Below are 13,421 nucleotides of genomic sequence, written 5' to 3'. Positions count from 1 at the left end.
GAAGAGTTTTGAAGAAATGTTTTTTGATGGAGCTTTAATTATAGGCAAATGTATCAACTTTCATTTGGAGAATGCTGGTGTGTGTGCACAGATGTATAAAATAGCAGTGCGTTAGAAATGAAGATAGTGTTTGTGCATGAAGGTACTGCACACGTGTAAGGTTTCTTCGTGTTGATTTCAAAATTCTAATCATTTAAGCAAAACAAAATAAATCACATTAAACAAAACATCAAAAATACTATTGCAAACAATTAACAGGCCGTTACTGCCCAAGCCAGCCTGAAGTCCTTGAGGCTGTGTGAGCATCAATATCCTAGACTGCAAACGGACATAATCCAAAATCCACAAAGGATTAAAAAAGGAGATGTACTGATTCTTAAAATTACTATAATAGTAAGGTGTTAATCGATTTCCTACAGACTTCAAGCATTTTATTTATTTAATTATACAAAATTTCCATCCAAGCTCTGTAGCCTGTAGTATTACTTTTAAAATACATTAGCATTTAGTCAACCTTTTTATCAGGCTGCTTATTTTGTCCTAATTCCAGAAAGCAAGAAGGTCCTCAATTCTTGTTTTTTGTTTTCCTCTGTCTCCTACCTGTAGAAGAGCTCTTGCAATGGTGCTATTTCATGTTCTCCTGGTGCAAAAGAAGTTCCTTCTTACCTTTGATTTGATTTCCTGAAAACAAGTCTTTTATTTCAGCTTGGGATTGTAAATGATCTCAATTCTTGTTCTCGCTTGCCTAAGGAGCCTATAAAGACATGAAGAGACTTAGTTTAGCAATGCAAATGGAAAATGTGTCAAGTTTTTAATATACATGTCACTTACAAATACTCCAGGTGCCAGAGGTGTTCGTAACATCTAAGGACATGCCTGAATTACTACGGTTGTTAATTATGCACCAGACCTTGCTTCTAAAAGGAATTTCCAAGGCAGCTCTATCCAGTGCTATTTGTTTATCTCTAGTTGACAGCTGTCCATCAGGCATGACATCAATTTGTTGTTTCTGGAGACGCAGCCTGATACAGGGTCTTCAGAAGTAAGTGGAAGTCTTTGCAACCACCTGACTTCGGCAGCCAGTGTTCCCAGAAAGACCTCTTAAATTTCGGGCTGTCCTGGCTGCTGAATGCTGGGCCTGTTAACCATGGGGAGGTTCCTTCTCCTAGAAGCTGAGAACAGCAGTTGAAGAGGCTGTGCTGGAAAGCACAAAGTATGATTGCAGTTGAATTCCAGCTTCCACTAGAACCGCCCCCCCCCCCCCCCCAGCCTCAGCTCTCAGTGCAGTCCTGACCAGGATTTAGGGAGCTCTAATTCCTTGCAGCTAGATGGATGTACCTTCAATGGTGTACATGTGGGCGCCTCCAAGTACAAGCCTTTTGTTGAGATTCTCCTGTAAACATCTGTGGAAGGTGAGCAGATCAGAAAGTTTGAATAAGGCCTTTAGTATGGCTTTATTTTATTGAGAAATCATTATATTTAAAAGAGCATTTGGAGGGGAATAGTGTGCTTCAAGGTTAAAAAGCTTTTTCCTTTCTTTTCTCCCTGGTTAAAAAGGAGCTCTCATTTGAAGAGCCTTCAGCTGATTTGGAATCACCTTTAACAGTGCAAGGTAAATGTTAGAATGTAAATCATAAATCACATAAGCAGAAAGTTTATGAATCTTCTTGTCAAATATAATGAAATATATTGAATTCTCCACGAGAAGCACAATGCCCAGAGCTGCTCTGCTGTTTTTTATTGAAGATAAGGCAGTAGGTTACTAACCTCCTTTATCTCATTCATTTCTGAAAACCTACTTTTCTCACAGTTCCACGCCAGCCTGGAGTGAGCAATAATCTGTTTGAAATACTTGAAATTGAAAGAGGGATTACTGCCGATGAATTTGAAGCAAACGATGACCCAGGTAAAGATCATGTCTCGCGTTCAGGGCCTAGGGTTTAGGATTTGTTGAGATTTCTTGGGGTTTTGTATGTTTTTACAGGACTCCTACTTGTGATGCCACTTGTTTAAACTATGCTTTAATAAAAAGAAAAAACCCACCACGTACATGAACCTTTATAGTTTTATTTCCTAACAGATTTAGCACAAAAATAGTGTGAATTGTTAATAACAACACTAGCATCCTTTTTATTGTTTTAGTTCTTCTGCTGCGTTTCATTTTCGTACTTAGTTGCTGTTGTCAGCCACAGGTGAAATTGCTGTAGTTTCCCAAGCAAAACAATCCAAATCGTTGCGTTTTGGGGATTTTTAGGGTGTTTTTGACTCATTTCTCTGTTGTGCCTAGGTGTGCTGATACACAGCTGTAATTTTGACAGCGGGCTGTGTGGATGGATCAGGGATAAAGAGGATGATTTGCACTGGGAGCCAGTGAGAGATGCGTCAGGTAAGATACCTTTGTACAATCACATCCTGTAGTGAAAAACCACCTAGGCTTGGGCTGATGGCAGATCTCGCATTATGATGAGTTCACACAGCTTCTGTTCCCTTTAATTCTAGGACATATTTCACACTCCCACCTCTTCTGTGTGTGAAAATCAGAACTGAGGATTACCAACATGAAAGAGCAATTGAGAATTTACACTTTTATCATACCTGGTATCTTCACAACAGAAGTGCCTCTGAAGGAATAGAAAATATATTCAGTAAGAGGTTATCTGCCTTGAAAGAATCAAAAAGAACAAAAATGTGGACTAGAGAACAGCTTTTATTTACGGTGAAACAAAGCTTATTTTTTAAACCACCATGCAAACATAATTATTTCCGTATTACTAACAAAATCCCAGAATGTGCTGGGAATAGTCTTTGTTCTGCTGCCAAATATAATGTTCTACTTTAAACTCTCAGTTTGATTTTATTGAATTCTACTCCAAGTTACAGCAACACGTGTATAGGAAAACTGTTGAGTAACTGGAATGAAGACAAGTTAGGTGCTCACAGGCACCAAACTGGGTATGTTTGGGATGATAAAAAGGGACCTTGCAATGAATATTGCACACAGGTGGAGTGCGTACTGGCCACTTGCAGTATAGGTGAAGCCAAAGCAGCAACCACTTGTAATCACTCACCTCTGCCGCTGTAGCCCAGCAGAGCTGCACATCTGCACTGCTGGAAGCTGGTTGTACTTTGTCTCCTGCTGATTTTACTGTATGGCACTGAGAGGTTGGTTGTCCCTGCCTGTGAACCCTCCCCCCAGCAGAGCTTGCCCCACAGTGCTGGGGATTAGACACACATCTCTGGCCCCCCGTAATGATGGGATTACTTCATACCCAGAAGAGCAGCCTTTGAAGTGCACAATGCTTACATTATGTGAGGGGATGGTGGACTTCGGAAGGCAACATGCTCTCAGGCGGTAAAACGTTACAGGTTAAGTTGAGGGAGGGTGAGGGCACTGAGAGCCATTTCCTTACTCACCGCCTCATCACAGATGTCTGCCTTACAGTGCTATTGATGGCACAGTCATTTGCCACCGCAGCAGGTGACCTGGCACCTTTTCCAGGCTGTTTAGCTGGCTAAGTGGAAGTGCTATCTTCACTGACTGGGCAGGCCCCCTCCCCATCACAGGCATGCTCTAGTGTCTCTTGTGCTGCTTACAACACTTACAAAGTCTCAGGAATGGCTCAGAGAGCAGAGCTCCTTCCTCCTGCAGATGAAAGAACAGGCAGCTGTCTCGTGCTTGCAGGCTGGCATTTGTAAAGATCACACGTAATCCAAACATTTTCTTGGTAGATGGATTTAAAACCACTTTGAGAAAGTCACTCAAAGCATATTCATTACCTGTGCTCAAAAGTTGCTTTTAATACATAGTAAGTTCCAGAACTATGATTTTTTACTGGCTTTTTTTTTTTAGCCTTTTTTTTTTCCCCCTCCTGTGCTGCTTCCCAGCCAGGGACCATCCCAGCTTTTTGTTTCCTGTGTATGTTCTGCTGCTGTTGACATAACCTGTTAAAACTAGTCCCTTGAAGTCACCCACCCACACCCTCCTGTCTGCAATACCTTGTTGCAGGGATTTATTTTCACAGCTTGTTCCCCACTGTTTGCTTTCACCTTTCAAAGTTTGCTATTTATTGGTTTATCAGAATGCATTTTGAAAGGTGCCATGCTGAATGAAGCCTTATCTTGCATGCAGAAAACGCTGATGTGAGGGGACCTTTTCCTGCAGGCATATGTTGGCTTTGTGCTTACCTAAATCTGTTTCCCATTCATTGGGTTCGGTCACTGTAACTATCTGAAACAGATGCAGTTAATGAGTCAAGGCAGTAGTTTTGTACTGATATAATTGTATCTACAACAAACAGGTGCAGTTATTTAAACTCTATTATGCTTATTTTAGCAGTTAGTGACCTTGAGGCAAAACCAATGCATTAAAAATACCCACAAAAAAACCCCACTACCACCAAAACCGGTAACAGCTCCTTGGGTAAATGGATCCCATTTCATGCCCAAATGCAGATCTGGGGGCTCAGACAGCACTATAATACTTTGCTTTGTTAAATCTTACAGAGACTGAAGAACTTAAAACCCTATGTAGTAGTAGGGAATTGGAGACAAGGTTGGCTTTCCTTTTCAGTGCGCAACAAGCCCTTGGTTCAGTGTCATTAAATCGCACCTGAGGTGTGAGGTGGCTTTCAAAAAGAAGTTTTCAAAACCATAAAGCTCTGGTTGAGTAGTAGCAGGGTGACAATTTAAATGAAAAATATTATTCTATCATATAATTAAGACTGTGTATGGCAACACTATTACAACCCCCCAGGATTTCTATGTCATTAGTTTCAACTAAGGAGCCTAACTGCAAACTTTACCCTAAGTTCATTAACCTTAGGTTTGTTGGATGTTGCCATTCCTAGGATCTTCTTATTTTCATGTTCATGTTCTAGGTGTTTTTACGAAGGCACCTTTATTTCATATGTGATCAGAGATAATAATATGGTTTTGAATTAAGTATGGATGTTCAGTGACAACAGGGTTAGAGAAGACTTCAGGGAGTGTATCAAGTTAACAGCCATTTGGAAATCAATACTATTTCTAGCTTTCTGTGTCTAATCCAGATTAGGAGTTTAAATTATGGTTAAACACAAAAGCTATCTGTGTTTGCAAATGGATATGCTTTGAGACTTGTTAATACAGTTCCTAAGAAAAGGAAAGGGACAGAACCATAGCTCAATTACATAGTATCGTTTATGCTGGCTGCCTCATTCATCTATCCCATAGCAAAAAAATGCAGTTTACAAGGTGCGTATGTAAAAGTACACAGTAGCTTTAATGTCACTGTGGGTTTGAAACCATGCAGTCACCAAGTGGTTGTCAGAAATGAAGTTTCCATTTCCAAAAGAGGTTTTACTTGCTTTGTAAAACAGAAATTAGATTGGCAAGACCTAACCTGATACTAATGTAAACAGAAGAGTAGCGCTGTAAAAGCCTTACCCTGCAGAAGGCAGGTGCATCAGTTCTGGTTCATGTTCCAGAAACTCTCTGCCTATTTAAGGCTCACTGGACCTTGTGGAGCCCTTTTTCAATGTTTTGCTTTTTTTAGTGACTCTTGTGCGTTTGGTCCTGCAACACAGTAGAATTAAGAACCCCCAACCACCACACCTAACTGCTTTTTGTTCTGCAGGGGGGCAGTACCTTACCATCTCTGACCCCAAAGGCAAAGAAGGAAGAGTAGCACGTCTTATCCTGCCGTTGGGCCACATGGTTCAGACAGGCGACTTGTGCCTGTCGTTCCGGCATAAAGTGCCTGGGCTGCATTCTGGCACCCTCCAAGTCTTTGTAAGGAAAAACGGTGCTCACGGACCGGCTGTCTGGGGAAGGAATGGTGGCCATGGCTGGAGACAGACACACATAACTTTACGAGGACAAGGCATCAAGAGTGTGAGTACCAATACAGGAACTGCCTTTTGTTTTTTTACGTGAGAAGCTGAAGACACTTAAGATGGGTGTAGCACTTGACTGTTTGTCTTCTGGATCCAATTTCAGCCTTTAATCCCTGCCAATGTAATCACATGAAGCGTAAGAGAGTCATGCATTCTTTCAAATTAGCTTTATGCAGAAAAAAATGTCCCACCTGTAGCAATAGACACATGGGAAATGACAAATTATCTGTATTGATCTACCTCATGAAGTTGGTTTTAAGGTAATTGCCATGTAGGGAAGAGCAGTCTAAGGATAATGGCCTGGATCAACGTTCCTCATGAACAATGCTTTAAATAATGCAGCACCATGAAATAGGAAGAATCATCCCCTGTGGATTCGTAACTGGCCAAACCAGGGCAAAGATACTGAAAATGTCAATTTTGATAATGCTGGGCAGTTACATGTGCAGTCTCCCACAGTTTTTTGCTCTTCAGTATACCTGCAGCAATCAAATGAAGCTGTCTCTTGTGTGTCTCTTATATCATGGGTAATCTTTTAATACATGGAAAGCCTAGAAACACTGAGCCATAAACCAATATCAAACCCTTAGCATTTTTCTGCAACCTCTGCTCAGTTTTGAAGGTAGTTTCTATGTCAGATCTGAAGAAGGGACTTGAGTGCTTCAGGACCTGGTTTGCTCTGACTTATATATAAGGTGGTCTAAAAAGCTCACACATCATAATGTTCACTGTAGGAGCAGGCTACAACACACACACACACACGTTAGCTCCAAAATTTACATTAGGGCTGTAATTACCACAGATAATTTTCTAAAAACTTCACCTTAGCGATAATTACAAAGAAACAGGAAAACCAGACACAATTCTAAGCAAAATGAATGGGCTTTTGTGAGTCAGGTCTGATTGCCTGGGCTTCCTTACTGTTGAAACTTATCTTGACCAAAGCTTCTTTCATTTTAATTTATTTGTGCATTCAAATCGTTCTATTTCTCTTCCCAGGTTATCTTCAAAGGGGAGAAAGGGGAAGGAAGAACTGGGGATATTGGACTAGATGATGTGGTCTTGAGGAGAGGACGCTGCTCTGAAGATCATTAGCAAAGACAATGGACCAGTACAGTCATTCTCCTCTCGCCCTTCTCATGCTATTCCTACCAGGCTTTGAAACAGAACCGCATAAAAGAGAAGAAAAAGTTGAAGAGTTGACAGCTTCACAGTGGTGTGCTAAGTGCAGTCTCACTGAAAAACATGGAGGAGCATCTCCCAGGATTCAGGAACTCCAATCCCATCTGGTTGTTTCTATTAATCCTTACCCCTAAATCATATTTTATATGTAATAACTTTATCACCTGCTAAGCCTGGTGAGCGCTCACGCAACGAGCACTTGTGAAAAAGGGAGAATTACAAATGGTGGCAAAAGAAAGCTTCTGCTCAGCAAGTTTTAGTGTTAACTGATAGTCTTTATCTTCCCATTGTGCTGCTCTTTCATTGATTAGATTTGGCACAGTGGGATTGATCTAGCTTCAGAGTCACCTCAGACTAATGGGAGCCTGGACCTGAACTTTGGCTTACTGCCACCGACCTTTGAAGAAGGGTTTGCTTCATATTTAATAGCATATATTTTGGTGTTGCATCGGTATTAAGAAGAAGCAGTTATAGAGAGTAGGCTCTGCCTCCTGTAATATTGCTACTGCTGTGTTTTGTGTATATGTGTATGGTTATAACATATTTATGGTTTTAATATTTACAGACTCTAGTTGCAAGGTAACTGGCAGCTGTGCTTTCTTATTGTACAAGATGGGAGTTCAGCATGTTCTTTGATCCCTCTGGTCATGCCAATAGTTACGTTACCAAAGTCAGTTAATGGTGCTCATTGAAAAACGCTGGTGCAGTTTTTCAAGGAATATGCTGAAGGCAAAATGACCAAACCCTTACATGTAAACCAGCATCTGATTAATGCTGTACAAGTTTGCATTTAGCTCGGGAGCGAGTCCCAAAGGGCTCTCAATCCTGCAAGAAACTCCTGGTTCAGCTGAAAACTGAGCAGCCTGGAGAAGATAACGTGCTGCGGCTTGTAAGTCTGCGCCTGTTGACCCCACCAGAAATGTTCCCTTCCCACAGGTGACACAAGCCAAAAGGGCAGCCACATTGACAAACACTCCGTGAACAATTCAGACCATGAAATGCCTTCAGTGATCTTTGTTAAACGTCCATATTCCACCCAACCCTTCTGTACATAATAAAACACTTTAGAACTAGAATAGCTATTAGACCTAGCTGGGACTAAATATCAGAACTTTGGACTAATTTTTTAGTTATGTATCATGCATGTGGTGTGCAGTTTCCCAGGGAATTCTGCTCTTTGGTTTGGGATATTTTTAAATGAGGATCATCACCATCAATCATTGCTGCTAACAATTGAAATTTGACAAAGTAATTGTAACATTGAAGAAAATGATGAAAGATTGATAAAATGTTGTTCAGTGGTGCAGCCTTAAAGCTTCAGAGCTAGATGATCTTAAGGTCCTTCCCAGCCCTAACTATTCTGTGATTCATAATGTATATATAGAAGGAATGAGTCTCAAATCTTTTAAATACTTAAATACAATATAAAGTAAATACCACTTTCATATCATGTTTTAAAATCACAGTGAATAAATATTCATGTTAAGTCTTGCACAAAGTCCACAGAGACAAAATTGCAAGACTATTAGAGGTTGTATTCCCAGCCCCTAAGTACTGTTCTGAAAGGATTTCTGCAGTTTGTCCCCTAGGACAAAGCAGGGTACGTACAGCAGAAGTTTCTTTGCCCAAACAGCCTGCAAAAGTGTATCAGCAAACATTTTGAAAAGAAAAAAACCCAATACATTTGTAAACATTTTTGAACGGTTTTGCTTCAAATATGATTGATTGTGATCTTTTTCTTATGTTACTTTGTAATATGTCAGAAATATTTGTGAATAGTTGAAATACCTTGTTCTTATTATAAAGTGATCAGTAAAGGAGGCCGTTACTTGTTACTAATTGGCAATCTTGTTTTCATTTCTGGATCAGACCTCTCATTTTTGTTGCAGTGAGATGAACCAACAGATGACAAGTAGCTCTTGTTACCAGGTTTAAAAATGAAAGTACATTTCACTGTTTTCACTGTAATACAACAAGAGTATTATATGTAGTATTACATGTATTATCCAAGAGGAAGAATGACTAATTTCAACCTACCTCTTTTTATAGGAACAGTCTCGCAAGTAATTTAAGAGCTCCTGCAATACAAATTTTCCATTTTAGAAGAAGCAGCAGCTATCATAGTTCCACACACTGCTCCACAAACTGTTCCATTCTTTGGCATCTATCACACTTCACAGGTTTTTGCTGCTTTAGAAATGGCCCTTAGAATCCCAAATTTGAATGAATTCAGAAGTTGAACACAAGTAAGTGCTGAGCTGACACGGGGAGGACTTGGGGTCTCTGTTCTACTTCATCCTTATGGTCAAACACCACCATACATCCTTGTGACCACTGAAGCCTCTGCTGACAGTGATCAGGCTGAGTCCGGCTCTCCAGGAGCTGCTCTGGCTGTAAGTCACTCACCTCTGCAGCTGGTTGTGCCGTGGTGCTGTACGTGTCACCTTCTTTCAGTGTTTCTGAAGAGTCGAGGTGAGGTCGGGTCAGTGGTTCTGCTGGGATGATCCTTCTCCTGCCCTTCCAGGCAGCTCCGTCCAGCCACACAGCTCAGCCAGGACAGAGCAAGACAGACTGCTGTCTTCGTGTGAGCCCCAGGGAAGAGATGGGAATATGGCCCGGGGTCTTCCTGTGATGTAGGTTCCAACTGCCCTTCCTGCTTTGGGTTTTATAGATAGGTAACTGTGCCAAAATAAATTCCTGCTTAAATACATAGGCAAGCAGAAGAAATTACAGTAAATTAGCGTGAAAACGTCTATTTACTGTATCGCCTCTTACTAACTTAGAATTTAATGCTTTTAATGACGTTAAACTTTTATCTCCCCAAAAAACTGAAAATAGCATTCCTTCATAAGTTACAAGTACCATGACCAGCAGCAGTGTGCGCATTTAGTGCATTTGCTGACATCAATGTGAGTTCAATGGAAGGGACCGATACAAACTTCTTTTGTTTCCAAGTTCCATTCTATATGGTCACCTCACCTATCACCAGAGCCATGTCATTAAGTCTCCAGTGAGTACTTTCAATAGAGTCTGTTCATTCTGGAGAAAAGCTGCCCTAGGTTTCCTTCAATAAATTGCATTGCACTTGGAGGCCAAAGCATTCATTTTAATATAGTTGGAGACTGCAATAACCACCCTAATGAGAATCACATTAATCATGAGAAGACAAGCCTAAGCAGAAGAATGCTCATGACAGCAGCCACCACCATCCTACACTAGCCCACGGAGAAAAGATGCAACAGCAGCACCTGCCTCTAACGCAAGTGCCAGGCCTCTCTATACACACCCCATTACAGGCTGAGCCTCCTGAAAATGACGCACAGTAACTGTCACAAAGACACTGCAAGATACACAAGATGAGACACTATGGCTGTCTATCTTCAGGATTTTAACTGTGACTGTGAGAGTCACTCATTGTCAACTGAGGCCCAGTTAAATCCTATTCCATTTTAATGTATTTTGATCTATACCTCAAACACCAAGTTATTAAAGGTGTTCTGGTAGTTTAAATACTTTCTTACTTGCCGCGCATCCTGGTGTCCTGTAGTCATGTAAGGTTTTATGACTTCAGATTTTCCACACCAATAAAATGGAGATAAGTGATACATCGGTGTAAACCTGCAATTTCAGAATGAAATGTGAGACATTCCAATGGCAAGTTCCACTAGTGGCTTGAAAGAACACAGAAGCCTCTTCAGCTTTAAAAGTTAAAGCATTCTCAGAGCACACCTGCATCAAACTGACCTAGTGGTAAGTGAGGGAATGCATTCGGAACATCTGGAATGCTTTATTTGCCTAAGAGGAAGAAGCCAATGGACTGAAGATCTTCACGGACCACAAAGACTACTTTAACAGCACAGCCTAAAGCACCTATAGAGTTCAGACATGAGCTCCATGTAGGTTTTCAAGACTGTAAGTCCAAAATTAATCTAATCCCATTCTAGCTGCTCTGCTTTTACCAATTCTCCGTATGCACTTGTATGACCTCTCCAAGCCCAAACCTGTTTCCTTGTTTTGAAACAGATTGTCCTATAGGCAGTGCTCTTGCTGGTTGCTTTGGGCTCAGACAGCCTACTCTTTGGAAATCAAATTATTTCTTCTTTATTTCTCTCTCTTCTTAAACTTGACAATCAATCAGCCTGGGTAGCATTACTTACTTACATCAGGATAGTTGCTGCAATTACTGGATGTGAGTGTTCATGTTAGCTTGCCCTTTTTCTCCTAAGGAATCTCTAATTTAACTCCAGAGAGTCACATGGGATATTATGCTTACACATGCTCGATACACATCCAAAGCATAGATCTATCCACAGAAATAATTCCCTGCTCTATAGATCAGGTGCTCCTGATCTATACACATCCAAATCGATACACATCCAAAGCATAGATACACATCCAAAGCATAGGTCTATCCACAGAAATAATTCCCTGCTCTATAGATCAGGTGCCCCATCACTATTTTTCTTCAGATTACTTCCAATAGCTCTTAAGAATCAACCAATCAATTCTTTCTTCAGCTTCATTCTGTAGTACACTGGCAGATTTTTGCCACTTAACTGTTTTCCTGTAATCCAGCTGTTAAAGGACTTCACCAGACCAAGGAAAAAGCCTCACTGCTATCAAACCATTCTCCTCCAGATATCTCAGACACCATATCTCTAGAGCAAAAGGGCCATGCCTACAGCACCTCTGTACTCAGCATACCAGGAAACATGATGTGTAAATGCATATACTGCCCATGTGTGTGCACACACGTGTGTTGTGCCCAATAGGCTGAGGCCAGTCTTACGTGTTTGAGCAAGGAAGCCAAGTATTTATCTAGGACATGGAATAAGGATTCTCCTCTCTCTGTGACACAGCGAAATCCTGCCTTCCTCTGACCACAAGATACTGCAGCACTTCTCCAGTAATATTTAACCTACTTGATGACATTTCACCTTCTGGCTTGGCCAGGAATTATCATCCTCCACACTTCTCCCAGGTTTTTCCTTGTACATTTCAACAGCCCACGTCCTCATTCCAGACTCTCATCCAGAATCCTTTTGATACTCGTTTTGAGTGTGACAAACGCCTGGAAAGAGACAGTACAGTGTGTACTCAGAGAATGATTTCATTGCGTTTGCATGCAACACCAGCGCTGAAGTTTGAGATTGCCACTTACGTGGGATTTCAGGGAGACGCTCCGGTACCCTGGCAGAAGGGGGAACCCAGCCACAGCTCCATTTCACACGCCCACGAGAGGTGCGCCCTCCCTGCCACACTGCAGTCCCAAACCACGTGTTCCTCAGACCCTGTGTCTCAGGTTGTCACGCAGCTGCTCCACGGTGGTTCTGCCAAAAAGAAGGACTCGCTGCCAATTTGCAGTATGTTTTAACATGATTCTATTCCCAGATGAGCACATGAAGACATGTGTAGCGCAAGTGCTCAGAAAGATCAGCAGCCAGACGTATACCCTGATATATGATTGGTAACAGATCAAAGACAACATCCAAGTTTTGAATCGAGGAGAAAAAAGCTGGCTGACTTAAAAGAACAAATCTCTTGCCTATTACTTCACTCATTGGATCTTGTTACCAGCATGTTGGGGTGCCAGGTACAAGGAAACTTTCTCCCCTTTTCCAGGCCTTTCCATGCAGATACAAATACTAAGAATGGCACAGTGAAATGCACTCTCACATCCCTGGGTTCAGGTCTAGCACAAGAGCAAGAGCTCCTCATCTGGGAGCTCACACAGCATGTGCCACCTCAGCTGGTGATGACAACTCGAGAGTCTTCAGCATCTTGACGTCCAGCCCAATGTGAGTAGAGAACTAAACCCAAAAAAGCACTGAGCAGTCCCAGTTATGCTGTTAAATGAAGAAAGCACCCAGAACACTGTCTGAGGTAAGAGATTTGATGCAGAGGGGTGCCCAAGGGAGACACTTTGAATTCCATCCTTCTGAAGTTCTGAGTTAGCTCAGGAAATGTTGTCATCTTACCTCAGCTTCTTGGACCAGTTGGAGGACAGAAGAAGTTGTGATCTCCTGGGGCTCTTCAAAGTTTCCATGCTCAGATAGATAGAACACTTCGTGTTCTCTCTTGACTATCAAATACACATGATTCTTGTTAATAGTCTAGGGGGATCCTTTTAGTTATTGTGCCTTGGAGTGTATAAACAGGTCTCGAAGACACTGAAACTGCTCACTCATATGAATCACATATGTACACAACCCCATAGTGTACATCAATTTACATAGAAACCAGGCACCTTTACTGCATGGTTAGAGCTGTTATTAAACTGAGCAATTCACTCACCCTCCTGTCATATGCCACTGGTTCTATCCTGATTATAAAAGGATAATAATTGGCTGAGCTCCGTTACTGAAG

The 13,421-nt window shown here is 41.5% G+C and overlaps 1 protein-coding gene and 1 long non-coding RNA gene across 8 annotated transcripts in view; one reads left to right on the top strand and one right to left on the bottom strand.

The window, feature by feature from the left end:
* NPNT (nephronectin) overlaps positions 1–8,890 on the top strand; it is a 46,857-nt gene extending 37,967 nt beyond the window's left edge. For 6 of the 7 annotated variants that reach the window (XM_065690728.1, XM_065690736.1, XM_065690745.1 and 3 more), the window contains 4 exons: positions 1,811–1,906; positions 2,288–2,386; positions 5,615–5,871; positions 6,873–8,890. In XM_065690728.1, the coding sequence (XP_065546800.1) occupies positions 1,811–1,906; positions 2,288–2,386; positions 5,615–5,871; positions 6,873–6,968 (548 nt within the window). In that variant the 3' untranslated portion in view covers positions 6,969–8,890. Of the gene's footprint in view, positions 1–1,810; positions 1,907–2,287; positions 2,387–2,499; positions 5,091–5,614; positions 5,872–6,872 lie in introns of those variants that run through there. The other variant, XM_065690777.1, reaches the window with a different exon arrangement.
* Positions 2,601–12,379, bottom strand: LOC136020057 (uncharacterized). Its single transcript, XR_010615176.1, has 5 exons — positions 12,217–12,379; positions 11,978–12,126; positions 10,577–10,673; positions 9,462–9,752; positions 2,601–5,986 (listed from the first exon to the last, which is right to left on the bottom strand). It is a non-coding gene; the product is annotated as an uncharacterized LOC136020057 (long non-coding RNA).
* Between the last annotated feature and the right edge of the window lie 1,042 nt (positions 12,380–13,421).

Source organism: Lathamus discolor, chromosome 1, assembly GCF_037157495.1.
Source record: "Lathamus discolor isolate bLatDis1 chromosome 1, bLatDis1.hap1, whole genome shotgun sequence".
NCBI lineage: Eukaryota > Metazoa > Chordata > Aves > Psittaciformes > Psittacidae > Lathamus > Lathamus discolor.
The sequence above is the reverse complement of the archived record's forward strand: the minus strand, read 5'-3'. Positions and strand labels throughout refer to the sequence as shown.